At 37.8% G+C, this 27,725-nt stretch overlaps 1 protein-coding gene across 7 annotated transcripts in view; it reads left to right on the top strand.

The window, feature by feature from the left end:
- The window catches only part of GULP1 (GULP PTB domain containing engulfment adaptor 1), a 132,258-nt gene that overhangs the window by 84,764 nt on the left and 19,769 nt on the right, over window positions 1-27,725 (top strand). For all 7 annotated transcript variants that reach the window (XM_050339821.1, XM_050339817.1, XM_050339820.1 and 4 more), the window contains exons 4-8: window positions 7,673-7,744; window positions 15,448-15,546; window positions 18,363-18,500; window positions 20,572-20,688; window positions 21,069-21,161. In XM_050339821.1, coding sequence (XP_050195778.1) covers window positions 7,673-7,744; window positions 15,448-15,546; window positions 18,363-18,500; window positions 20,572-20,688; window positions 21,069-21,161 — 519 coding nt within the window. The remainder of the gene's footprint in view (window positions 1-7,672; window positions 7,745-15,447; window positions 15,547-18,362; window positions 18,501-20,571; window positions 20,689-21,068; window positions 21,162-27,725) is intronic.

Below are 27,725 nucleotides of genomic sequence, written 5' to 3'. Positions count from 1 at the left end.
TCGTCTCTGCTTTTATAAGATACTGTTATTGTTTTCCAGCACAAAGGGATACTTTCTCATTGGTATTTAGACATACTCTGTGCTTCCAGTTTTTTTGCTTTTACACAAGAATTTCTTCCAGAACTTGCAGGGATTATTTACACTGAGCAGGAGAAAGCTTGTCATAATTTTCTCTCCAGCTTCAGTCTGAGGAAGATTACTGCAAGCCAAACACAGAATTGCACAATCCCACCTAGAACTTGGCACGTGGCAACTCCTGGCTGTTCTTGCACGTGTTGTTGGGAGAGGAAGGATCTGAAGTCGTGCCTGGCAGTGAAGTCATCTGGGAAAACATCTCTTGGAATGATGTCATGGCCTGTTTGCTTGGGTGGCTCAGTGGTGCACCCCCAAGTTCTGAGTCGACCAAAATGCTCCCAATTTTAGAAAGCTTTGCCTTACTGTTAAAGCAGAATGGTTTTGCCAGCTTTATGAAGTGAGATTGCTTTTGTTATTTAATTCTTGGGCAACACAACTTGTTTATTCCTAAGGGTGCTTTGTCATCTCGGTTCAGTTTTCACTGTTCTTGGGGAGGGGTTTGTCTGACAGGCCTACTCTTTGTAACAGGAATTAAAAAAAGAGTCAGCAGGACAGATGGAGCTTGAGAACATGGAGTTCAAGCTTTAACTTGCTGTGTTTTGTGGACAGAAGTGAGGTATCCTGCACTCTGCTAATACACAGCTGACCGGTACAGGGTGCAGTTAAAGGAAAGGTGACTTTGGGAAAGCCAGAGCATTGATAAAACAGAGTAAAACAGAGCCAAAAACTAGGACAGCAGTTCTGCATAACTTAGACAGGGTGTTGAAAAGTTGTTATAAAAATACCAGCACTTGGGATCTTGGTCTTGCTGTTCCATTCACTGTAGCATTTTACAAGATAGGTGTGTTTTGAGGGAGTAGAGGATGTGGGAATCTGTCCTTTCTGTACTGGAATGCTAAAGAAAATTACCTTTTGGGGGGATAGGATAGAATAGGATAGATAGAATAATGTGTTTATATAAGTAGTAACAAAGAAAATGTTGTTTTTTTCATACAATGGTGAAGGGAAGTTCTACCATATTGCCAGTGTTGCTGAGCAGCATCTGCAGAGCTTAAGTAGGAAGCAAAGCAAACTTCCATGTTCTGAAGTTTCTAACAGTACATTTCACAGCTTTGCAAAATTGTCTGCAGATGTAGAGCTGTTTGTGTTACTTCAGTGGAACGTAGGAGTTGTTGCCATCCTGTCTTATGGTTAAGGTAAATTCAATCATTGGCATCTGGTTTATGAAAACAAAAAGAAAAAAGCAGCAAGTTATGTCAACTTTCTTACATTAGGTTATTTGACAATATCGAGGACTTAGTGAAAATAGTATTTTAGTAAAGTTGAGGGTTTTGTCAGATGTTACTACTTTCACAGAGAAATGATGATTGAGTTGAATCAAATTCCTGTGGTGCAGAACTGAGTCTAATGTCTAATTATGGGCTTGTAAAGCTGAAAAATCTGTCCACTCTGCAATTATGCACTTGTAAAGCTGAGAATTTGATATTTCAAATAATGAATACGTGTCATTTTCAGATGTCTCCCTTCAGTGGAGGTAAATTAAGTTTTTTTTTTACTAGAAACAGTCCAGTCAGAATTTTTTTGAACTGAGTCATTCAAGCAGCATGATGTGCATTCAGTGAGTAAGTATCAGAGACACTTCTTGTTTGGAATATCCTTTCTAAAGGAAGTGTCAGGTTTGATATTTAGTTCTGTTTTCCCTGCCTGGACACAGAATGTGCATGTGCAGGTACCCTTTTCTGTGCACAGGCATTATCAGCCTTCACTGAATATGGGTTCAATAATGATAATTCTTACAGAAGTAGAGAGGTACTATATTTTAAGATTGAACAGTGAATGTAGAGCTGCCAGTTCTTAGTTCTTAGAGGTCAGAAACTAAATAGAACCTAAACTAATGTGAGAGTAACAACAGAGTCTTGCAGGAGCTGGCGAGGACGTTACTCAGCATTTTAGACATTTTCTGTGCAAGTCAGAAAGATCATGCACATGGTGAAGCTAGATCACTTTAGTCAACACAATGCTCATTTGATGTGTTTTCTCTTGTTGTCATCCTGAAGCTTTCAGGCAGTAAAACAAAGATACACCACAGGAGGCTCGGCACAGTTATGAGTAGCAGTGGAGAAACAGAAGATAAGGGTTTGATGCCGGTGTTTGATGTTAGATGAGTCTGTGTTAGGTGTCAATAGTTCGTGTATTGAAGCAAAAGAGCTGTAATAACTTGAGGATGGATAACCCACAGGTATTCCCTGGCGCAGTAAAAGAAGCTGGCGGTAAATAATCTGCTCACATGTAAAAGCAAAAACTGGAAACGCAGAGCGCGTCTAAACTGAAACCCAGAGGATAAAGTTTGGAAGCATGTTGTTCTTTAATTTACTCCTTCATTACATCCATAAATGGACTAGGCTGGACCTCAGGAGAAGGTTCTTCCCCCATTGGGCACTGAACAGGCTCCCCAGGGCAGTGGGCACAGCCCCAGGGCTGATCCTCTCAAGCCCATGGTGGGATTTCTGTGCAGGGCCAGGAGCTGGACTTGATGATGTTGAGGGCCCTTCCAACTCAGAATCTTCTATAACTCTATGATTTTACTCAACCTCTGAGTGCAGGATTCTTGCATGTGGAGGCTGCAGAACATCACAGCACACACAAAGAAAGAATGCTGTCAAAAGAGTGTGCGTGGTGACCCCGTCACAACCAGGGAATGTATGATGAGAAATGACTTTTTTTTTCCCAGTGATAAATTCACTCTCAGTGCCATCTTCCCCTGCCCTTGTTTATAACACACCAATATTATTTATCAGCTATGGGAAGTGGACCTGGAATTAAAAGGAAAACAAGCCTTCAGCATGATATACTGCTGGTATTAGCATCACTATCATTTGTGCACTGTTACAATGTTCCTTTTTAAACCCTTTCTGCATACATCAAAAGTTTTTAAAGAATTATCTAGAAATGTCTTGATTTTGTTGGATTTTTTTTTCTCTAAGCTGGAGTATCCCTGAGAGATATTCCTGTTACCCTCCTGTACAACTGGTGTTTTCCACAGTGGTAGTCTTGGCAAGATAAATGTTTTACCTTTTCTGCTTTTTTTCTGCATTCCAACCTTCTCTTATGTTCCATGTGGAGGTACAGGCTGTATTTCTTAACATTATTTTGTTTTCAGGATTGGGTGCTTTAATGCAGAGAACAGCTTTGATAGCTGTGTTGCATTGCAATTTGATATTTGATTTTATCCTTGTTCATAACCCCCTTAGCATATTTAACACCCTGATCTTTCTGGAGAAGACTTAAGTTTTGATCATTTGCAAAGTGGGTCCTAAAGTCTCCTGAAGTTCTGCTTACAAACAAATTACTTATGGCAATATAAATATACCCTCCTATTGCATTTTCCTTTCTCTGTGCCGTTTTCCCATCTGGCTGCAGATGAAAATGCAGTGGGACTTGAGGAAGAATGTGAGCTGGTTTAATTATTCTCATTTGTTGCCTTTAAAATTACACCAAGCTACATTCAGCCTACTCGGTCCACACATCAGGCTTCTTCCCAGTCAGCAGCCACATTTGGTAATGGAGAATTCTTAGTTCCAGCACTTCTAGAGACTAGAAGAAAATACAAATTAAACCCGTGGTTTTTACACCACTGCATCTGGAAGTTTGCTTTGTGAACTATTACTTAATTATTTTACATTCCTTTCTCTAATGCTCTCTTTTTTTTTCCTGAAAAAAATTCAATGGTTTATTAAAAGAATTTTCTTTATATCCAAATTACTGTAAATATTTTCACCTCTGTGTTTTCTCACATGCATCTGGCTTAATTCTATCGATGGATGAAACACCTGGTAATACTTGATTTTCATCAGAGACCCTTTTTAAAATGTTTTTTATTGTGCATTCCTTCAATTTTCACAAATAGTACCCAAACACTCGCTAAAAAAAAAGGCATAGAATTGTTTTCCTGTGTCAGAGCCACCACTGGTGTGGAACTTTACATGCCAGATGAGCAGAGGATATTCAGGGAATGTGCTGATGTCTGGGCCACTTTTCTGTCTCATACTCCCATGTGGTGAGTTGGATTTCTGCTCTCATTCGAGCACCAATCATGCCTGGCAGAGATAGTTGTTTTAAAGTTGTCACTAGAAAAAATGCTTCCCAAAAGGGAAAAAAAATCCAAACACATTTGTGCTCTGGAAAAAAAACAAAAACCAAACCCATGCAATTGTAGAAAAACAAGGAAGCAGGTGAGGAACTGGGCTGTGGGGTGGGGAAAGGGAAGGAACCCAAAATAGGAAGAGGAGTGTGTTTTGTGGTCCATTTTGTTCTTCTGCTGTTTAGGAGATGGAGAAGGTTCATGTAGGCAAGGCTGAGCAGGTTTTAACAAGTGGTTCACAGCTTGGGCATTTGTTCTTCTGTTTTCTGTGAGGCTTTAAAACTGGTCTCGCTTCTCTTTCATCCTTGCTTTGTGTCCTGTTGTTCTGATGTTGTCACAATGTGGACACATTTGTCTTCCTTTCGTCAGTAAATCAGCACCCCTGTGGAATGGAGGAGATAGAAGGAGCTAACTTTTCAAATTTTGGCTAGCAGTTATCCAGTAATTTTGCCTTGCTTTTTTCCCCCCTTGCTTATTTATAAGTTTGGTAAGTACTATTGTCTTTTAGTTGCATTTAAATCTGCATAAAAGAGAACCTTTAATGCTCAGGGACTTCAGAGTAATAAAGAAATGTGGCACTGCTAAAAAAATTGTGGTTTTTTAAGATTGAAATGTGATGACAAAAGAAAACAGATGGTATTTAAAATTAAAATATCCTACACTGCTCTCTACTGGAAGAGTGGAAGTCTACATTGAATATTCAAAGGTGCACCTAAAACCAGTTCTTAGTCAAGTTTAATGATTTTTTTTTTCCTTGACTTTGGCAAAACTAAATTTTCCAAAGCATGGATAGTCTTTTGTATTCACCTTAATTTTTGAGAAAAGCCCGTTTGCCTCTGAAAACAGTAAGATGTTGAGGGTCAAAATGTAGGCTTCCAGGGGGGAGAATTACTGGAGGCATGTGGAGTGAACACCTCTGGTTATCTGCTAATATCAGGTGTTTGTCTTGTACATGGTTGGTCAACAGCTCACTTTCTTTATGGCAAACATCAATGTACTTTAAAGGAATACTTAAATGGTTCTCACTGATAAGACCTCTTGACCTCATAAATTTCTACTTATAGACAGCTGCAAGTGAAATCAGAAGAAGTGATATATTAGAAAAATAATTTCTCATCAGTTTTGTAGGGAATGTGTTTGAAAGAATGGCAGACTGCAGTGAAAAAATGTGTAGCAATTTATATGGGAAAAGCGTTGCTTTAGCTTGCTTTATGTTATACAAATATTAAGTGTCACCCTCTTCAAACTTCATAAAGTATCCAATGAAAAGTCAGTACGATCATGAGGATCTTCTCATTAATAATAAAAAATGCATAAATATTTAAAAATATGAGTCTAGTGGCATGCCTGAATTATTGATCATTTTCCTTTGAGTTGGCTTACTATGCCTGAAGTACACCAACCTCAGGAACAATCTTTTTCCTAGTTACAAACAACAAACACGTGTAGCAGTCGTGTGTAAACATTTTCCAGCTCTATTATGTATCGGAACACATTCCTCATGTAAAGAACACCGAGGAATTTACTGTATTTATCAATTTGCATATAGAATTAATAGTGAATGGAATAGGAAAACTGCTATTTTCTGTTTGTTGTGCAGTTAAGTGTAGGAGTTCTTAGCTTGACTCTCAGGGTAAATTGCATTTCATGTGATGGTTGTTCTGCACGAGCCAGGTTGCAGAAAGGAACCTGAAGTGCTGAAAAAACCCCACTAACTTTTCAAGTTCCTGCCTAGAACTCTGTGTTGGTTCAACAAGCAATAAAAAGCTTCCAGTTAAAACTATACTGCATCGTCATTATTTTGTTACAATTTTGTTACAAGAAACTCTTTCTGGTTTGAAATTCTGTCAGTGTTTTGTCCCCAGATAGAACAGTCCAATTAATGCAAATATTCAGAATGTTTCCCCTTGATTGCTGGTGTTCTCTTTATTACTCTTGCCAAAAATAAATAAATAAAAAAGAGAGGTCGAGCATGAAATGTGTAAACAATTTGAATGTACCTGAGTTAAAAAAAATATAGGATTGCAGTCAAAAGAGACACAAGTAGATACAAACAGTGCAATTCATGGCATGGCCTTATAATTTCTGATTGATATTAACACTTGAGATACAAATCTTTGTCCGTCTGGATTATTCCAGTAAATGCATCTTGCTGTATTTTCCCACACTGAATAGTTTATGATGCATCAGCTCCAATTCCACATGCAGTTCAAAACTGCTGAGAGCAATAGAAATTTCAGTGGTGATGCTTAATGTCAAAAAACTGACACTCCTCTGGAAGACAGTGCGTTGTAGATGACTGATGGAACTGTGGTGGGTTATGTTCCATAAACACTGGTGTTTCTGTGTTCTCTGAGTTTTGGTTGTTTACTTCTTTTGGAACTTGTTGAGCAAACCCAAAGGGTCTCTTCAGGTTTTGTCAGCCTTTTAAACCTGTGCTTGCAGCCGTTTATCTTCCTGTTTAGATCTCTACTTCTCCCTCCTCTCCCCCATCAGAAATGTTAATTTCTGGGTTGGGAAACATTACTGGGAGCTTTAAAATTCAGTGACATTTAACAGATTCCCCAGCTGTGGCAGAAGCTCTGTTTGGTGCTTACACTTTCTAAGGCAGCGATGTCAATCAGCAGGAGGTTTGGCATATACATGTATTAGTGTGGCTTAAATCTAACTGTATGTCAGTGTAAAAATTGAGATAGAATCATTCAAATTTGTTGAATATATGACACAGAGCAGTTTCAGGTGCAGTTATACCTTTTGTAACAGTAAAGTAGAAGGCAAGCAAAGCTGTACTGAACATGAAAGCATTTTATTGTACAAATAAAAGAAGGGTAAGGTCCCTTTCTGTATTATCAAGTGTAAGTTTGGTTTTCATTAAAATCTTGTTTGGTAAAAATATCAACTCTAGTCAAAATTCTTTGAATATGAGCCTCATTTTTATGGAAGTTGGAGCCTAGTTTCTTTAAAACTATGAAATTACTGTACTAAGCATCTCAGAGAAAAATCAGTGCCTTTCATTTGTCTTGCATCACTGTATGAAAGTTTTAGCAGCACAGTCCAAATGATTGGCTCATGTTGATTCACTGGACAGTATTTTCTATCAGTACTTTTTGTGCATTTTTTCACTCTTTTCTAAAAGGGGATTACCAAAATGGCGATTTCCATGTGGAAAAAGGTACTTTACCCTCTATTTACACATTTGTATAGGACATTTTTTTAAAGGTGATTTTGATAACACTTATATTTGTCTAATTATATATATGTATATATATATAAAAAGAATTTAAATTGCTGTTATTCCCTTGATTAAAAATATCTGTATGAAGACTTTTTGTTTATCAACTACTGAAACAATTGCCTTTCCGAAATGTTTTTGGAAATAGTTGGGAAATAAGATCACTTGAGTTGATTAGGCCTTTCAATGAGTAACTTGCTGCTCACAAATTACAATCTTTTCAGTTTCTTGGCAGTACAGAAGTGGAGCAGCCCAAAGGCACAGAAGTTGTCAGAGATGCTGTTAGGAAATTAAAGGTAAGAAAGAATTTTTGATGAAATATAAGTAGAATGTCTTCTTCACCTGTTTTCACAGCTAAGACACCTTGGTATGTTTTCTAGGTAAAGTCATTGTTTCTAGAAGCAATTGCTTTAAATAATCACTTCACTGGTGTGTGGGTTCTTCCTTATTATGTCTGTATTGTCAGGTCTTCAGCTGTACAAATATTTACTTCTCTTATACAATTATGTCTAAATATTTATGAATATATCAGAATTTTTCTCCCAACTCTTGCGCTTTCTGTAACTGTTTTAGGCTTTTAAATAGGTGTGTCCTGGGATACTGGCAGAAAAACGTTGAGGATTAATATTGAAAAATTGGATTCTGTGTGTTATTGCTGTAATAAAAAGGGGAAGAAAGAAGATAGTGAAATTAATCAGTGCAGACTCAGCTTTTTAAACTGAGGTTTCCCTTGAATAATCCATCTTTACAAGACTGATCAGTGATTTTATTAAGGGATTGAAACAGAAGTTCTTTGTCCTTCTTTTTGCTCTACCAAAAAGAGTACAACTGCCTATAAAAGTTTGTTTAGCCAGTTCTTAGAGTGTTTTGTACCAAAAAAGATTTACCTGTTGCAATTAGAGCCATTACTGCCTATTTTTTTTTTCAAGTGCTTCAGGCTAAAGTCTGGCACTTTTTTAAACAATTACAACATTCTACCAGTGGAAACAAAATGTGTGGGGTTTTGTGCACCTAATGCAGTTTATGGCTGGAGTGAAGCCTGTCGTGTTCCATATTTCATGTTTATAAAATTCCAAAACCCTGTGCAAAGTTAATTCTGGGCAGATTTTTCATGTTGATAAACTGCAAGGGGGAAACCTTGATTATATTTATGATGTTTTATCAGGCTTTTCCTAAGTAAAACAGCTGGCTAAGTGCCTCTGTCTCACTGGTGGAACTCCAGGCTGACCTGGACTCTCACTGATCACTGGAGGCTTTGTGTTGTATGATTTCTTACCTGAAATAATATGCAGATCCAAAAAAAAAGAGATTTCAAATAACTGTTCCCTGAAATGCAGGAAGAGCCAGAAATTTTGTAGATATATCTGTGGTGTCATTGGAGTATGTTGATATCTGTTCTAATTTCTTCCACGTGTTCCCTGCATAAACCACCTTGGAGACAAATGTTTGAAGAGTTGCTGCCAGAGTCACACTATTTTCTTCAAGTTTGGAATTTTGGAGCTTGGATGTCCAGTATTACATATGGTCTTATGTAATCATAACTTTATTAGAAAACTTCCAAAAGGCAACTTTTGGAATGACTTGAAAACTCTTGGAACACAATTCAGGGAGCAACAAAAAAAGTTTTATGTTTGAAACAATCACCAGTTAATTGAATACTCATTTCAGCACTGACTTACATTGTGTATCTGTATTCTTTGAAAAGAAGCCTAGGGGTATTTGATTTTATTATTAAACACACATCTGTAGCTTGTTTTCAGAAAATCAAGATTGAAAATTTTAAACCAATTAAAGCTGCTTGAAAACTAATGCCTTATCTTGAAAGAAATATTGATTAAATATATTTAAAGAAAATATAGGGTGATTTGTGGGGTAGGAGAGTTTTTAGAAGGTGTGTAGCTTGTGATGCCAAATTCATAACTTTAATGATGTGGATTTCGTTTTAATCACATTGTTAATCATGATTTGTTGTTAATTAAAATGAATAGCTAGCAGAAAAACAACTGACACTTCCTTGATGTCTGGAGCTATTTATACAAGCAGTGTGCATGGCACTAATGACCTTTTGAAGTCATGTGCTTGCAGTGATGTATAGACCATGACAGACTGTCACCATGAACTATTTTTCTTAAGCCATCGTGTCATCAGACTGTGTCAGAGTAGAGATTTGATCTGCAACTGTTTGCTTCTTTAAATCATACTTATTTAAATCGCTCAGCACGGGCACTCTTGGCTTGCCCAGCACGGAAACTGCGGCTGCCGTTCCAAGAACTGACTCTTCCCAGCAGGTGGAGCTGATGTTCTACAGAAACACAAAATAACTTGGAGGAACCTTTTTTTTTTTTTCTTTTTTTTTTTTTTTTTTTGGTGCCTCATTGTACTTCTTTTATCCCAAATACTGCCTTTACATTTTCTTGACGATTTTTCTGGGTCAGCTGCAATTAGAAGATACATTTTTTTTTTCGAGCATCTATGTTTAATTTTTCTTGAGGGTTCTCCAGTGGTCTTGTCCAGCTGGGATTACCTCCTATGTTTTCCAAGTTCTTGGAGCTGTACTGCAGGAGGAAGAAGAAAGTTGCACACTAATGTTTTAAAGTGTGTGGTTTTATTTCCAAGAAAAGGTGAATTTATTACAAACAGTTCTTTTTCCTTCAAGTTTTCTGGTCAAACTGATTTCTAGAATGGAAACCTAAACATGGTACCAAGAGGCTGCATCCAAACATGCCTACATTATTGAAATGTCTAAATGTTGTCAAATCACAGTTCATTTTATAAAGTGAAATGGTTGCTCTCCTTGACTGATGAAGGGCATAACTCCTAGATCAGACTGTGGGAATGAATTTGATCCTTCTTACAAAGTGCTTGAAGGGTTGCCAGAGGTGAGAACAGCTAGACCAGAAGAACACATGGAAGGGGAAGCACAACCAGACCAGTGGTAAACAATCAGCAGGGAGGGGTGTTAGGGAGAAATCAGAAGTAAACCCCTGAGTTTGGGGTTGTTCCCTTGATGGTCTTCCATGGGATGTTTTTGTGAGGGCCAAACTGAAGGCTGTTCTCTTATCAACTCTCAACTCCATGTCCGTTTCTCTTCCACTTTTATTCTGTAAGTGGAGATGACCAGACATAAAGTAAATAGAATAAATCACTTTGAAACCACTTGAAATATTCTTCATCAGCTCCTTGAACCCTAAGGATACACAAAGTGAAGAGTGCTCTTTCACACAAGCTGTGATGATGTCCTGCTGCTGCCCTCGATGGATCATCACTGGATGTTGTTTTGAGCATCTCTGGCCTGGTAAAGCTGGGTTTCATTTGTTGTTGCAAGGAGAGAGGAGGGTGGAGTACAGAGAATCTTTTAATACTGGGATAAAGAAGTTTCCATCCAAGCCTTACAGTCATGACTGTTCTTTTTGAAGTACTGGAGAAAGCAGAATTTGTGGTTCGAGGACCAGTCAGGGACAACCTAAAGACCAAAGCAAGCCAGATGAGAAGAACTGAATAAGAAAATACCTGTTTACCTTCTCCCAAAAAAACCCTAAATTTGAACCTTACCCCAACCCCCTCAGAAAACCCAAAAAGCAAAACCAACCAACCAAAAAAAAAAACCACCACCAAAAAACCCTCAACAAACCCCCAAACTTGCATGCCACCAAACAAAATAACATCCCAAACCCCTCAAAACCAACCAACAACAACAACAAAGTAACCCAGCCCCAAATAAAACAAAACACACAGAAAAAAGACTTCAGGAAGTAAGAGATGGAAAAAAGACTACAGTGCATTGAAGGAGTCGAACCTCTGATCCCTGGGCTGAAGGTTAGCCCCAAAATCACAGAAACCTCTACCTTTTGCTTACCTCAAGTATTTTGAATATACTCTTGAGCTGTGCAGTGAGGTGTAAATATTCAGTAGAAGCACGTACTTTTAATTTGTGTATCTTTAATTCATATGATTTGTTTTAACCATTATTTTTTTTCACTACAGTTCCTGGCTGTTTGGAAAACACAATTTTATATTTTTTTCCTCCTCCTGTTATTTTTGTTGATTTTGGTTTGCTAAGACTTGATGCATAAGCATGTCAAATGCAATTTTAATAAGAGTCTCATAGTTTTCCCTGATACTGTAATAAAAGATGAGATATACAGGAGCTTTCCCATTTTATTTTTAAAGAAATATTAAACTGCAGAAAATAGGTTTATTTGTATTCGTTGCTTCCCTTAAAGGATGCAACAAAAATATGATGTTAATTCTAATGCAGTTAAACAAAAGCCAGCCCATCCCACTGAGCTGCACCAAAGCTGGGTGTCTTGCCTGAGAACATTATATGTAAAAAGTAACAGCTGAAGAATTTGGCCCTTCGTGTCCCTTCCCAAGCCGTGCTGTGATTCATTAGCATTTTATATCATCGTCCAGTTTGATGCCAATGGGAGGCTACAGATTTTTACCCTCTTAAATAATCTTGTTTACTGCTGGAGATGCAAATTTTACTTCGTTTCAAATGTGTGCTGAAAGGACAGAAATAATTTTTGCACATCTCCCCAGGTCCAGAGGTCCCCCAGGGTCCTCTTTAAGTGAAAGGAATTAGTAAGGAAAAAAAAAAAAAAAATAGAAGAAAAAAGGCAAATCAGCTGATACCTGACTAAGAGTTGGGATGTGCTGCTCAAACCCCACACAGGTTTGGGAGGTGGCTGAATTTGGCATTTTGGAGAAGGTCAGCTATGAAAGAAATTGCTGATCAGTGTCTCTGTGTTATCTGTTCTTACACAGGACAGGGAGTGGGCAGGAAAAATGCTAAGAAAGGAACTGCACTAAATTATCCTAATGAATATATATGTGCTATTCAGTCACTGTATCCCACTAAACCTTTAATTAAAAAGCTCCTGTGGATGTCTGTGTTGAAGAGGTTATTTTGTAGGTTTTTTTCTTTATTACGGTTTTTCATTATTTGATGGAGTTTCTTACAAAGCAGGTTCCCAGCCCTCTGCTAACTTTTGCAAATATCCTGTTCTTTTTCTCCATTTTGTCGACATTCTTCTTCATTTGAAACCCTCAGACCATAAAATCTGAGTATTTTCTCACAGGCATCTGATGCAGTGCAGCCGTTGTTGTCTTCTAAGGGATCTCTCAGAAAATACCCAAGAATTTGCATTCCTTTTCTCCAGCTTTCCTTTCACGAGAAGGTCCCACAGCTGGGGGAAGGCCTGCCATGTTCTCAAGACTTTCTTGAGGATTCCATCCTCGCATTCTGGTGTTCTGCTTGGTGAAGTGTTCTCTGTGTTATTTGCCTCCCCCCCATCACCCTTTATGATCTGGAAGCTCCCTCTGCAATGATTTTACATTTCAGATCATTAGTTATTTTTCTTCCCCCCCCCCCTTTTTTTTTTTCTCCTCGTATTTTTTCTGCCTGCAGATTTTTATCAGTAATTATTTTTTCTCCTGGTCATTGTTCAATAATGTCATGCTTAAGAAATAAACCCTGCTGGAATACATTAGAAACATATCTTCCCAATGACAATTTCCTGTTTATAGCTGCATCTGGAGACTCATGCAACTAACTTAACTAATACTCTCTTTCTGTTGCTTCATTTGCTTAAATGTAATGGCAAACAAAATTCAGATGCTTTGCCTACTTTGACAAGCTGCATTTCTTTTTTTTTCAAAATCCATATTGAATCGTGATTAATTTCATCTCACGTGAATTCTCTACTTTTTGATCTTGATTTATGAGTTTTGGGAGTGGAGACGTGGTAGGGTCAGTTTGTTTACCCTTTTTTTAGAGCTGGCACAGAGCTGCCTTCTGGAACTTCCTCAGTGTTGTAAGTCTTCTTGACTACTTGGAGCAAGCCTTGGCCAGCTGTTCTAAAACTTGTGCAAGTTATTCACATCACTTATTTTAAAGAAGTTTTCATGTTGTAGCTGTTGTTCAGGAGCAATGAGATGATTGCCACTGGAAAATCATGGATTCCATCATCACTCTCCATGTATGCTGTGGCTATAACTCAGTAAAATCAAATATTTATGCCTTCTCTTCATTCCTGCACAGAAATACTTGTGCATGTCTTGATTACAAAGGGACATTTCCAAAAATCAGGATTCAGTCAAGGTCAAGGCTGTTCCAAGTCAAGGTGTGCCCCAGGGTGTATTTTTGGGCACGTAAAATACACTGGAAATTGAGATGCCCGAGCTGTCCAGGGGATCTGTGTGGTCATTCCATTTAACACCCAGCAAAGTGTAGAGCACTAAGAAAAGGGATCAGGGGTATGAAAGTGAGTGAGTAAATTTAAGTTTTAAATTCATCTCGGAGAAAAAAACCTCGTGCTAATAAAACATTGTTTGGCCTGTCTTTTTTTTTTCCTATTTTTTAAAGCACAGACATAAGAAGTAAACAGGTTACATTTGCATTATGAAATTTAAGTCAGATTTTTGGGAGGGGAGGGTTAATTAAAGAAAAAAATTTATTAAAGAAAAAAAAATTTTTTTTTTCCTGTAGTAAATTTGAATTGTCCTATAAAGTCAAGAAATACTGCTGGCCAAAACGCTGTAAACCAGCAATTATGATTTTTAAATTTTATTTTCTATATAGTTTTTTTTTTAGATGAAAATATGCATATGGGATGACTCACCTTCATTCAAAGAAGGAGATTCAAGTGTATTAAGAGTTTACATAGTCAAGATGAGGACTTAAAGATAAATAGGAGGACAGGAAAAGGATGTGTTGCCAACATACATGATACTGAAGTGAGGCAGACCTTGAAGTTATATTAGATTTGCTTGACTTTCGAGTAGTTGGGTTTCATAAAATATTTGGCCAGTGACTGTAGCTGTTGAAATGCAAAATGGGTGTTTAGATTTGATTTTGAGAATGGCACAGAGTGGTTTAGTTGGGGGTGTTTGTTTGTTTGTTCGGGTTTTTGTGGAGGTGAAGGGCATTGTTTGTTTTACCAAGTGTGTCATATTTATCAGCTGTTGTGAATCATTAATAAGTCAATGAACTATCTGGGTAGATCATGTAAAACAGGATCGTTTTGTGCTTTTAGGATGGTTCTCCAAATTAGTTAATAACTTACATCAATGAAACTGCCCCTAAGGAAACTGAGACAGAAGAGATGAGGAGAGGCATACTGTGGGAGCAGCAGTGTTAATGGAAACACTTTCCAAGTGCTAGTTGCAATAGGAACAGAGCAAAAACCCAAACCTTCAATTAATCAAACGAATAAGGAATTTTGAGCAGAGTCTTTAAGTCTTTGTGGGACAGGTGTGTGTTGGCTGCAGCCAAGTCCTTCACCATCACAAGGTAATTCAGGCTTGCATCTTGCAGGTCTAACCCTCCTGAAGGTAGATCAGCACCCTTGGTGACATCCTGGACTCTTTGTGCCACTAAAAACCATTGTCCACACTGACTTCTTACATCGTTTATTTGTACTGATGGTGAATTATGAGCTCAGTTATTCTTGAATGGGGACACTGAGGACAATGTGTTCAAACAAGAAGACTCCAATTCCTCCAGCCCTCAGGGAATCATCATCCTTATTTAATGCATTTGAAAATACCATTCCGGGCTGTCAAAGACTTGAGAGGAAAAAGGCTGGTAACAGAACAGAATATGGAGCAATTCCATGTATTTACTGTGTAAATTGCCCAAATTCAGGGCACTTCCCAACTGCCATGCAGGGACAAGTTTTAGATACTCAGTGACAAACTGAAAGGGTTCGTGTTTCTGCTGGTGTCGTAGAAATCTCATGCAAAAGCTTAAACCAAATGCGTAAAAAAGCAAATAAAAGTTTTGAGAGAAGGTGCTAAGTCATTGAAAAATACTTTTTCTTGAATGATGGGAGTATTGAGCAGTCAGGTGTGCTGTTCTGTTGGTGTTGTTTATAAGAAGCTTTCTGACGAAGGAAGGAAACAACTTCAGGTGGCAAGAGTTGAGAGGAAATGAGAATTAATAAAAAAACCCACACCTACTAATAATGTGATTGCTGCTGTGTTTTTCATCTTATAGTTTGCAAGACATATCAAGAAATCTGAAGGCCAAAAGACGCCCAAAGTTGAATTACAAATCTCAATCTATGGTGTAAAAATCCTAGATCCTAAAACAAAGGTAAGAAACTTACACGTGTTTTTAATGCTAAACTAGCAAATATTGATTTCACTGTTTTTAATGGGTTTATTTTTGTCTATTTTTCAAGTATAGAAAGGCATTCTGTTGATGGAAAAAAGTCTTCTAAAATAACCATTTTTTGTTTACAACACGTGCATGACATCTTGCCAGGAAGGTATTTGCTAGTCCTGAATGTAGACTGCAGCTAAAGTGGTATTTAATTTTTTTTTAATCCCTTCACAGCAGAACTTCCAAATTTCGAGGAAGATGAAAACAGCGTGGTAAAGAAATGTTAACATCACATATGATAAACACATTTCCAACTCGTCACCATTGTGTAGCTGCCACATGTAGGTGTTTGCAGGTGGAGGAGGAGGCAGTTTGTTTGCAGTTACTCATTCTTTGTGCTGCTGCTTTGAAAGTGCACCTCTCTTTCTGTAACCTCTTCTTTTTCTTCTTATTTTCTGGTGGTTTTATTTTTTTATTGTACCCCTCCTTCCTGGAATGCCTGTGTGTCTCAGGTGTGTTACTATAAACATCACGTAGCAGGCTCTAAGCACTATTGTAGATTTTTCATCTGCCACAACGTGACAACTCCTGCCTTTTCAGCAGTGAAATCCATTTTCTACTCCTTTGTTTTCTCTGGTATTTTCGAAGGGGTTACACAGAACCATCACAGAATGGTTTGTGGTGGAAGGGACCTTAAAGACCATCTCTTTCCAACCCTCTCCCATGGGCAGGGACAGCTCCCACTAGACCAGCTTGCTCAGAGCCCCATCCAACGTGTCCTTGAGCACTTCCAGGGATGGAGCAATAAAACATCCTCCTCACAAACTTCAAAGAGGGAATAATGAGATCAATATAACCAAGCTAAAAAGGATTTGCTCAATAGTCAGTAGTTCCTAACCACCTGCGTGTTCTTAAATCTTTTATACGTGTGTCGAACGTTGAATCCGAATGAACCTTTTGTTACTGCTTCTTAATTCTGGAGTAATTGCTGCATTCAGACAGGGGGGACTGCCTTTTCTCCATGCTATTTCTGTTTGCAACCCATTTTTGCTTCAGACTCTTGATGCAACCACAATCCAACAGTTCACACACAAGGAGAGCAGCCAAGAAATACTGATGTCAACTTTAGTTGCAGTTTTTGCATCTTCCTTATGCCAGGCATAAGGGGCAGCAAGGGGCACTAAACCCCATATCCTGGCAGAAACTGCTTTAAAATAACAGTTTTAAATGCCAAAATATGTTAAGTCTTCCTAACTCCTCCTGCAGAGATGAACAGAAAGCTGTGGCATAGATGTTCTTGGGGGAGTAGGAACATTCTGATCTCTTAGCAACGTTGTTATTACAACTCAACTGTCTTTTTGTCTCCCCCACTTTGCTGCTGAAAGCTGCATGTAAATGTGAATTTGAATTTAAGTTTTCCTTCTTTTTGCACGATTTATGGGTGCTTTAGGAAATTACTTAAATTCCACGCCCTCACTAATTAGAATAACTTTTTGAGGCCTGTTTTTGAAACAAATCTCTTCGGTGTTGTCACGGGGGAGTATTGTTTTATATTCACATGATGACTGTTAATTGCAGTGGAAACAATCAGGACCTGGCTCTCTACTTGGCACTCAAAAAAAGGGAGGATTATAGGAAAGAGGTTCTGTCCTTAAATGAGATAATATAGTTCTGTGGATCTGTAAACCTAACAGTGCCAGGAGAAGCGGGTGTTGTTCTTTGTGAGCGTTAAAAGAGCTACGGGAGAAGGAGGTTAAATAAGAGAGGTTTGGGACATGGGAGGAATGGAATACACAGAAGAACAGCTGTGAAGACTGAGAAAATGAACTCAGTTGGGGCAAGGGGGAAAGATTGCCCAGATGGTGCACTTTTTTGGATACATGGTTGTGTGCTGAGGGGGGACATGCCTTTGTTTGTGAGCCTACAGCAATCTGGGAACCCCAGGCCTGCACAAAGAGACTTTCTTTTTATTTTTTTAAGAGATAATAGCTCACATCTAAACGACATATTTTCCTGTACAGCAAATGCTGCTTTCCCATGTAATAGGCCAAATAAAATAAAATACCAAGAAGAGACTCGGTGAAGAAAAACAACAAAAAAGCGGTTGGGATAGTTTATTTCAGTCTTTTCAAGCTCCCTCATCTGAAGAGCGTTGCCATCACTTCTTAAATAGCTTGAACTTGCTTTTTAATGGAAAATGAAATACAGTAGCAAAAATATACAAATAATAATTTTTAAAAGCTGCTTATGTTGCACCTCAAGTAAGAAATTATTTAGATGTGAAATTTATTTCTCTGTGCCTCCGTATTTGGTTAGCAAAGTAATTTTATTTCTGTCTTCTATATTTTAAGAAGCAAGGTAAGGATTCATTTCAGTAAAATCACTTTAACAAACCTTGGGAGATGATGAAATCTGAAGATGGTGTGCACCTGGAAAAAGAACAGATTATTTTACATAATCAGGCTCTAAATAAATTGCACAGGGACACAAGGCAACTGTAAAACCAATTTTCTAGAACAGAAATTACTCTCCAAATAAACGCTTCCAGATAAATTCTGTCCAAATAAAAACTTCCTGTTTACATTCAGTAAAAATAGGAGCATTCTTTAGGAGATGAGTTTGCTAACTTCTGCTATATTTTAAGTCCATTTTCAGGCACTCTCATGTGCAGTGAGAGACATTCAAAGCTGTCACTGCAGCTTGCTTATGTTTATGTACATGAACAGAGATCTACTTCGTGCTTTTACTGCCTTTATTCTAAGCAAGACTGCTAATTTCTTCAAAATCATCTTCCTGCTTATTTGCAGGAGGTCCAGCACAACTGTCAGCTCCACAGGATATCGTTCTGTGCTGACGATAAAACCGACAAGAGAATATTTACCTTCATATGCAAGGACTCGGAATCCAACAAGCACCTGTGCTACGTCTTCGACAGTGAAAAGTGTGTAAGTATTCCAGATATGCTCTGCCTGACTGTTGTGGTGATTGGCCTGCCTTGAAAGGAAGCAGGAGTGGTTCATTAAATAGAGGCACACAGCCTGCCTTTTCACTGGGGCCCTCTGGTTGAATTTTTCGTGTCAGGGTAGTGTCTTGAGACTCAACGTGCCTCGGTTTGAAGAGGAGCATCTTTCTTCAGTGACCTGAGGTGGTCTTCTGGTGCAATTGTTCTCAGCTCTCAACATTCTAGGAGAAGCATCTGCAATGCTGCTGGAGCACAGGGTCCATCCCACCAAGCTAGAAATGTTTGCACAGCTGTTTTGCAGGGATTGCTGCAGCCCGGTGGCTGAGATACCCTTGCAGGCTCTTCTGCTGGCATGTGTGGCTCAGTTTTTTGGAGTGGGTTTTTTTTATTATTATTATTTTTGTTGAGTTTTTTCGTGTGGTTTTGTTTTGTTTTTTAAACCAACAGGATGCTGCCTTCTCTGCCCACCCCTCGTCTCTCAACGTTGTTGATACAGGGACGCACAGAGAAAATATTCATTTTACCAACTGCTGAAATGTTCTTGTGTCTGAGACAGAGCAGGGCAGCTGTTCAAAAATGTGCAGTGGCAAAAAAAAAACAAAAACCATCTAACTAAAAAAATAATACTTTAGGACAGGAAATTAAGAAAATGGTGTCTAGCTGAAACAGGGTCACCCTGGAAGAACGTGATAAACAACTAAACCCAACAGAATCAACACTGAAAATGGATGATTTAGCGATCTCAAGTTCCTTTTTTGTTTGTTTTATTCTGAAGTAATTGAGATACCATACAAAGGTATCTATATTTTTTTTAGAAAAAGATAGATATTAATTTCTCTTTATGTGCAATTATGTAGCATTTTGTGTTACTTCACAGTGTTTCTGATTATTTTGTTGTCCACCTGCATTGCTCCAGTGCCTTCAGCAGATGTCATTCAGAATTGCTATACACACCTGTTCATTTCTCTTAATTTCTCTTCAAATTTGTATCCTGCCCCTCCTTTTCTCACATTCCAGTGATTTTAAATTGCCCTCAAAGTCTCTGCACACTAATAAGTAATTAATTATATTGTTTTTTTCTCTCCTACCTGATATTTCACTGTACTTTTTTTCTCTGTTTCACTGTTTGTTCATTAGTACTCTCAATTTTCAGGGGATCCCAACTCAGTTTGTACTTTTCATTTCATCCCACCTCCCAGCTTTAACCAGATTGGTGTTTTGGTTTTTGGTTGGTTTTGTTTGCTTGTTTGGGGTTTTGTTTTGTTTTTTCTTTTTTTTTTTCCCCCCCTGTTGGAATTGTTTAAAAAATTAAAACTATTATTTACTGTGTTTACTTTTTCTACCAAAGTTCTAAGGCAAAAAGATGTATCCATATTTTCACTTTTTATTGGTCCTGCTGTAAATCAGCATTTTTTTCTGAAACCTTGGTGTGCTCCGTCAGCTTCTTGTCCACTTATTTTACCCCCATTATTTTTGAAGTAGATATTCTGCATTGACAGTGTAAAAATGTGATAACATGTGATGTGAATCAGCACAGAACTCATAAATTATTATATTTTGCACATTTCCCTTTGGTTGGCTTTTTGTAGTTGGAAATAGTTGGGCAGATAAACACACTTATCTACAGTATGTCGAGTGAGATTTATAACACTTGTAAAAGTGAGTGTTTGATTCCAGTTTAAAATCAATATGGGTCAAAATATCCATTAACATGAAAACATTGTTCCATTAAAATGAAAGAGTTTATTTAATGATAGAACAGGCTGCAATTGCTCCAGAAATCATCAGAAAAAGACACACTGCAGCCTGTTATCTGTATTTACGAAGGCTTAATTTACATTTACATCCAGTTTCTCTTCTTTATCCGGAGTATTTTTGTTGCTTCCATAGCGTTTTGCCAAGGTGTTTTGTTGAAGAGTGATTTACCTGCTGCCTTCTGGTGTTGGCTTGGTGATGTTTTGAGCAAACTCTTTGATTCTGGGATCATCTGAGATGAAAGGAATGATGTAAAACATTCTCACTGTACTAATTTCCATCTTATGTTTTGTGTAAAGGCCGAAGAGATAACTTTAACAATCGGTCAAGCGTTTGACTTAGCTTACAGGAAATTTCTGGAATCCGGAGGAAAAGATGTGGAAACGAGGAAACAAATTGCAGGTTTACAGAAAAGGGTAAGTTCTGAACGAGGTTATTTTGAAGAGACAATAGAACGTGCTGCTGGGTTTGTGTTACCTGCTTTGTATGAAAGCATAAATTCCAGCATTATTCTCAGATTGCTAAGAATTGCAGCAGATACCAAAAAAAGAAAACTGGAAAAAAAACCCCCACAAACTGATAACTGTTAAACAGTATTTTATGTCCTACTGTCTTGCAAGGACATTAAAGAGAAAAGCAAGATTGAAGTCTTGAGACTACTGAAAAGTAATTATTTTTTGTTAAACCTTGCTTCTAAATCACCAGATTTCAGGTGAAATCTGTGTTCAGTGGGTGCTGCTGTTGAAATGAATGACTGCCCCAACAGCTGTTGCAATAACCACTTTTGCTTTTGTAGATTCAAGAATTAGAAACGGAAAATGCAGAACTGAAAAATAAAGTTCAAGATTTGGAAAACCAGTTGAGGATAACGCAAGTCCATGCGTCTCCAGTAAGTACATAACGTAAATCTTCTATCTGAAGTGACTCTTCGGATAATTTATAATCCCTTTATCCCTTATAAATTTATAATCCCTTTATGATCACTATTATTGTCTCTGCTGTTTCTGGTGATTCCACTAACCCGCAGCGATCGTGTAACACCTCTGTTGAAATGCAGCGTTGTACTAACAGTCAGATCATGGCAAGCCAACAAAATTGCCAAATGGCAAAAGTCTCTCTCAAATTGTGGTTCTTTAATCCCCTTGTCATACCTATTTGTTGCTTCCTAAAGACAGTAAATGTTATTTCAAGTAGCCATGTAAATGTTCCAGCTGAGGATGAAAAACTCTTGTGCACTGGCAGGATTTGGCACAAGAGTATTTTTAAATGACTGACTGTGACAGTTCTCTATATCTAGGCAGGACATCTCAAAATGCAGGTTTCCTTGCAGACAGATTCTACTGATTTCCCTCTTCTTGCAAGTGTGTTCTGCAACTGTGAAAATAAATGAAATTTCTTAATGTGGGTGTAGTAAAATCTTAGAAAAAGATGAACTGCTTTTAAGCTGTCTGTTTTGACTGCCTTGCTCCTGCCCTGAATGTGCATCATTTCACTTGAAATGGATGTTTACAAATTTGGGCGATGGAAAAATATGTTTCTAATGGTGGTGACAGTTTTGCAGTAGTGTCTGTGCACTCCCTTGATGTTCATTAGCTGGTTGTTCCCATGAGGAACTGCCATTTCATTTTACTGAAATCTATTTAGAGGGGAGAGCACCATAAATTATAAATACTGTGTAACTACCACAGTGAAAGTTTTAAATGATGGATGCCTTCTCACTTATGAAGCATTCAATGATAGGCAATCAATTTTAATGCTAGATTTAATATCAGTGTAGTCAGGGCTTTAATTTTTTATTTTCCACAAAAGGAATTATGGTTGGCTTTATTTATGAATAGAATAACTATATGGATATTTGAATTCAATTAAACAGCCTCTCAAGTCCATTGCAATAGGTGCATCTCCCTTCATTTGAATTAATGAAGAACTTGGTAATTTCATTTAGGAAAAAATAAAAAAACTATGAATAATTAATAATTCATAATTAAAATACCCTGTGATTGGTGATTTATTGTATCTTTTAAAACAATGGTGTCTCATTCCTTATTAAAGAGTTAAGATCTTAATTTGTAAATTTGCCAGCCATTTGGAAATTCTCTCCCTAGATATTGTTTTATTGTTAATGACTATTGGTACAAGGAATATGCACACTGCTTAAATAGCAATTGTGCTACAACAAAATTATGGAATATTGATAATTATTGATATGAATGCATTCATTTCAATAAATCATTACCAGCTGTTAGTTTGCACATTAATTTTACTGCTTTGTTTACTCCTCAATCTTTAAAATGAAGACAAAAAAACCCCAAAACATTTCCTGTCACAAATTTCTGAGTTTGCTCCTGGTTAGAACTGCAGTCAGAGCCACCCAACAGCCTGTTTAATATCTGTACCAATTCTGACGTGAATTACATTTGTATAAATGGATGAATATTAGAACAGGATGCCCAGGAATTGAAGCTCTTTGTACTTCTGAGGATACTCAAAACTTCTCTGAACATGGTCCCCAGCAACCTCAGCTGATTCAGTCCTGCTGCAAGTGGTTTCAGTGCAGGGAAAAGGAGGGATAAATCATTTTAAGACAGCTTGAACTCCACTAAAAGATCATCAGTCAAAGCACCTGGAATAGCAGTGGATGTGATGTGATGATTCCTTTCTCTTCTTTTAATTTGTGAGCAACAAATATGTATGAAGGGAGAAAATTCCAAACAATTCATAAGACAATTGGTTGCCTGCTCTAGTTTGCAATTAGTTTTATATGCTTTTCTTTCAAATCAACTGTAATTTCAAGCATGAATCTGCAAAATCTCAAATCTTACCAGACAAAAAAGAGCAGAAATGGTGCAAAAAATATTTTCCTCTATTTCCACATAATTTTTGGAATGAAAAAAAGTCATCTGGCTTTAAAAGAAATAATCAGTCGCTTTTTTTTCTGAATTTAATCTTAAAACATATAAGTACCAAGTTGTTAAAAATTTCTGTGCTGCTGCTCTACGTTTGTCAAAATTAGAAAGAAAAGCAGCAGATCTATATTGTGATCGTTTTGTACACTTTTCAAATCTGCATTATTTACTGAAATAAAATAGCTTAAATGAAGTAGAATATCCAACATGGGGAACAGTACTTATCTGAATTCTTGTCTAAGAAGCACTTTGGGTTGGGTGGGGAGAGTTTGCTTCCCTGCAGATAGTCTTGGTCTGAGGTGCTACGAACATAACATGATAATTCTCGTGATTCAAACCAGATGTATTAAACTGTAAGTTTAATAAGTAAGTTTAAACTTACATCTCTCATATCTACACTATTGAGTTACACAGTGCAGTGCTTTCTGAAGCTTTGTTTTGTTTTACACATAATAAGCAATTTAATTTATTTATATGTAGCTAATTTGTTACAGCGAGAGCTCCTTATCTGTCTGTCTGGTTTGAGGCTGTTCTGTGTGCTGAAGTCTAGGGAAGGGATTGTTCAGTAATCAGTGGAAAGTTTAAGACCTGATACTTGACACTTAATGTGGTAAAAGAGCATGTACCTTGAACTGGCATCATAGCAATTTGTAAAGAAATGTTCAGCCTCAAGAGCCAACCACGGATAACCCCCTTCTACCCAAGCAGTACCTTGGATTTTCACATCTCTTGCTTTCTTTGTTGTATTTGGGTTGCCTGCATGCCTGTTTGTACCTCCTCCACGTTTGCCAGATGTGCTGAAGTGGCTTTCCTGTCTCATGGGTTGTTGACTGTGCTCCTGCTGTAGTGATTAATTCATGGCCACAGAAACTCTTGGCAATTCCAGCAATCCATTCAGCGCTTCAGCAGTCCACGCTGGTAACTTGATTTAACAAGTATATGCTTAAAGAAGCAGGAGATGTTGCAAAGGGCCTGTGGTGACAGCTCGCAGAACACGAGAATATAAACCCTAAAATCACGTTGGGTGTCACATCCTCTCCTCCCTCGGTCCCCACCCCTCCCCACAGAAGGGAGATGGCAAACCACGAGGGCTAAGCAGGTGTCATTTCAGGTTGACAGTGGGTGTGTATTTTACTTCCCCACGAGAGAAGACTTAAAGGGGTTTTAGACTTTGTCTCACCTGCAGTGTGACAAGACAGCGAGTGATGTCACTGTCGTGGTTTATTTGTTAAAATCCTGATCCAGGACAGAATGCCTTTCCCACTTGTCAATAACTGGGAAGCCGTGGTGTCATTTGTATGCAGTGACAGTCTGTCATTTCTTTACTCCTGCTTCTTCTTTCTGAAGTGGATTGATTTTTTTTTGCTCATTCTAGACACATTAGTCTTCCTGTTAATTTTTAATGAAACGAAGAAGGGAGAAAATACCTTCAGAAATTTGAAGTGCAGAAGGGGTATTTTGTATTATTTCACTGATCCTTGACACTGCTGGTATTTGGGTTTTGGTTTTTATTTAAAAAAAAAAAAGGCAAGCCAATTCTGTTTTTTATTTTCTAACAGCTCAATCTTTTGATTCCCAGGCCATTTTCCTGCAAGCAAGACCAGATTGCATCTCCTGTTCTCACTTTAGTATCAAAAGAAAATAGAATGTGAGGGCATCTTTAAACTGTGGATGGATAACTTAATATGTATGTGGTTTTAAACATTTGGCTCATTACACATTTAAAAAAAAAAAATCTAGTCTCAACCTGCTTCAGTTCTAAGTAGATACATCCATGTCATTTGAAATAAATGTGATGCTCAAGAGAAAATTAGACGTACCAGGCTGGGCTGCAAAGTGTGGCTTTACTGACAGATTTACTTCTGTAAAAAGGAGTTGAATTCTTGATTAATAGTTTTGAAGGCTTTGTTTGCGAAACACGATACTAAAACATCTTAATTTGCTGATCTTTGACATCAAAATGTGTAAAAAGAATAATACACGGGGACTACTCCAAAAGTCTATCCATGGTCTAACTCAGAGAAGAAAATGCAAGCAGTGAACTTTAAGCTGAAGCTTCACTTTAAGCAAAGAATCAAAAATATTTTGGATGAATTGATAGTTTCACATAAGAGGAGAATTCCAGCTGAAACTTCTGTTACTAATTACTTTAGTTAAATTCTTTCTTAGGCAATAATAATGAATTGTAATATTAGGGTACTTACTGTGAGTCCCCAGTTGCTCTATTAAAAAAAAAAATCAACCCACTCACATCTGAGAATTGAAAGTAATAATAATTAAGAAATTCAAGGATGACTTTTCTCTCTCTGGTTCATAAATAGTGCAAGTTAAAGGCTTGTTTGGGAAACACAAAGGAGAATCTAATCTGAAACTGCTTTTGTGATCATTCTTGCTTGTACTGCAGATTTTTTGCAGGCCAAGTAAGGGTTTATTTGAGGACATATTTTAAAATACTGACAGACTGAAACGGGTGCAAACTACATGTGTAAATAATAAAATTATGTACCCCTTCCATTTTTGCACTGTGTAAATGGGTGCAAAGCATTGACAGCAATAAAGTTCTGCTTTTGGAGGATACAACTGCCATCGAAATTATCCAGTTGCTCGGTTATTAGTATCACTATGAAACTTTTTCTGTGGCTGTTCTAAATGTAGCCATATGGCCAAATCAACATCAATCCAATTTAGGTGCTTTTCCTGTCAGTTCATGGACTGTATGGGAAAAATAAAATTTCCTTCTGAACCTATAAAAGAGGCCATTAAGGCAATGAGCTCATAGTTGGAAATGAAAAAGAGAAGGCTGGATTGTATAACGAAATACTTGTGCATAAAATATGTTTTGAAAGTTGAACGCCAAATTATCAATCCTCACGCTTTTTCCTCTCAGGATATTGTAACTATTGAGAATTAAGTTTGCTCAGCACGTTCAGTAAACAATAAACTGCTTAGTGATCGTTTTTTTTGGGGGGTGGATGATTCGAAGTATGCTAGCCTTCCTAGAACTTTAAAAAGCTAGCCCCTGATGTGTCAAGTGCTTGCCAGTGCAGAAGTGTTATGCAACACAAACTGTCACCTTTTTTTTTTTTTGTTTTTATTTCCTGAATGGGTCTGTCAAGGACTTGCCATCCCAAAGGAAGAGTTAGTTTGCCTGTGTGGCTGAGCTCACACGTGCCATGGGAAACGTTGGCACGGGATGTTTCCCTTTGTCTCTCGCTCCCTTGCATGCACAGCCAAAGTTTCCATTGCTTGTGTATCTCTGCTGTTTTTACTTCTCATCTGTTCTAGTGGCTTGGCAGTGCTTTAGTCGCTGGTCTCTTTTGCATTTGGTCTTGATTATGTGAGGACAATCGGATTTTCATTGTCTTGTTTGCTTATGGTGTCCCTGCTCGAGTTTGTGTCACACGGCCTTTGTGTCAGCACTTAGGTACAGTTGGCACCCCTAGTTTTTGTAGTCAGTGAACAGCAAGTCCTTGTAGTCCACTAAAGAACCTCTGATGAGACAAGAGAGATTTTTAATCAGTTTTGCTCTTGGCTGGCGTTTACCAGGCCTGCCTTTAAAGCTTTCTCTTTGAGCTTGGCTAAGGCAGAGAAGGAAGTCGTGACAACCTCATGGCTCTGAAGTTAGATAGAAGAGAAGAGGGATATTCAGGAAAAGAGCTTAAAAGGGAGAACACTCAAATATCAGAGGAGCAGAACAGAAAGGCAGCAGGAAAAGTTAGTGGGAGAAACAGCTTCTAAAGGAATGGTGTTCTTCCACTCACCATCAGTATTATCAAAGCAGTAATATCTAATATATTATCATGTCAGTGTTGCAAAATCCCTCAATTTTTAAACAGAGCATTAAAGATAGTGATTGATTAGACCATTGTTCAAGTTGTTATGGTTGTGACCTAGAAGCATAGGCCACCTGCACCTATTACCCTCATTAAAAAGCTTTAGCACACTCATGGGAAAACCCCAAGATGGACATTGGAACTGTATGCATATTTCAGAAAACAGTTTTGGAATGTGTTTATGCATATCACTTGATTCCTGTTTCCATTAAGACTGCCAAGTGGGAAAATGCACATGTTTTTCCTTCACCAGTCTTCAGCTCTTTGAGATTTATAATGTTACGGGTTCAGTTCACTGAGCACTTCTTCATGAGGGTTCAGAATTCTCTTACAGTTGTGATGTTAAAGAAATTTGAAATTTCCTATGTCAGGTTCCATGGCACTGGAAAGGTATTAAATGAACTGAAGATGTAGCAGTCAATTAATGAATCTGCTAATGCTTATACAGTATTTTATGAATTAGCAAGATATGGATTAGTAGGTATCCTTAGTGTGGTCCCAAATCTCAGGGAAATGCCTTGTAAAAAGTAGTTTTGTATCTAAATGCGTAATTTTCAATTCAAGGTGACTCAGAGTTCGCTGTAACATCACTGCAGTCACCCACTGTGGCAATTCTGTGCGTCACCAGCCGACTGTTCTGAGGAGGAAAAACATTTGCCAATTCATTGTAATTCACACTTAGGTGATTCCTGTGGGGGTTTGACACAGAGATTG

The sequence above is a fragment of the Myiozetetes cayanensis genome, unplaced genomic scaffold (assembly GCF_022539395.1).
Source record: "Myiozetetes cayanensis isolate MyiCay16 unplaced genomic scaffold, myiCay2020 scf9, whole genome shotgun sequence".
Lineage (NCBI taxonomy): Eukaryota > Metazoa > Chordata > Aves > Passeriformes > Tyrannidae > Myiozetetes > Myiozetetes cayanensis.
The sequence above is the reverse complement of the archived record's forward strand: the minus strand, read 5'-3'. Positions and strand labels throughout refer to the sequence as shown.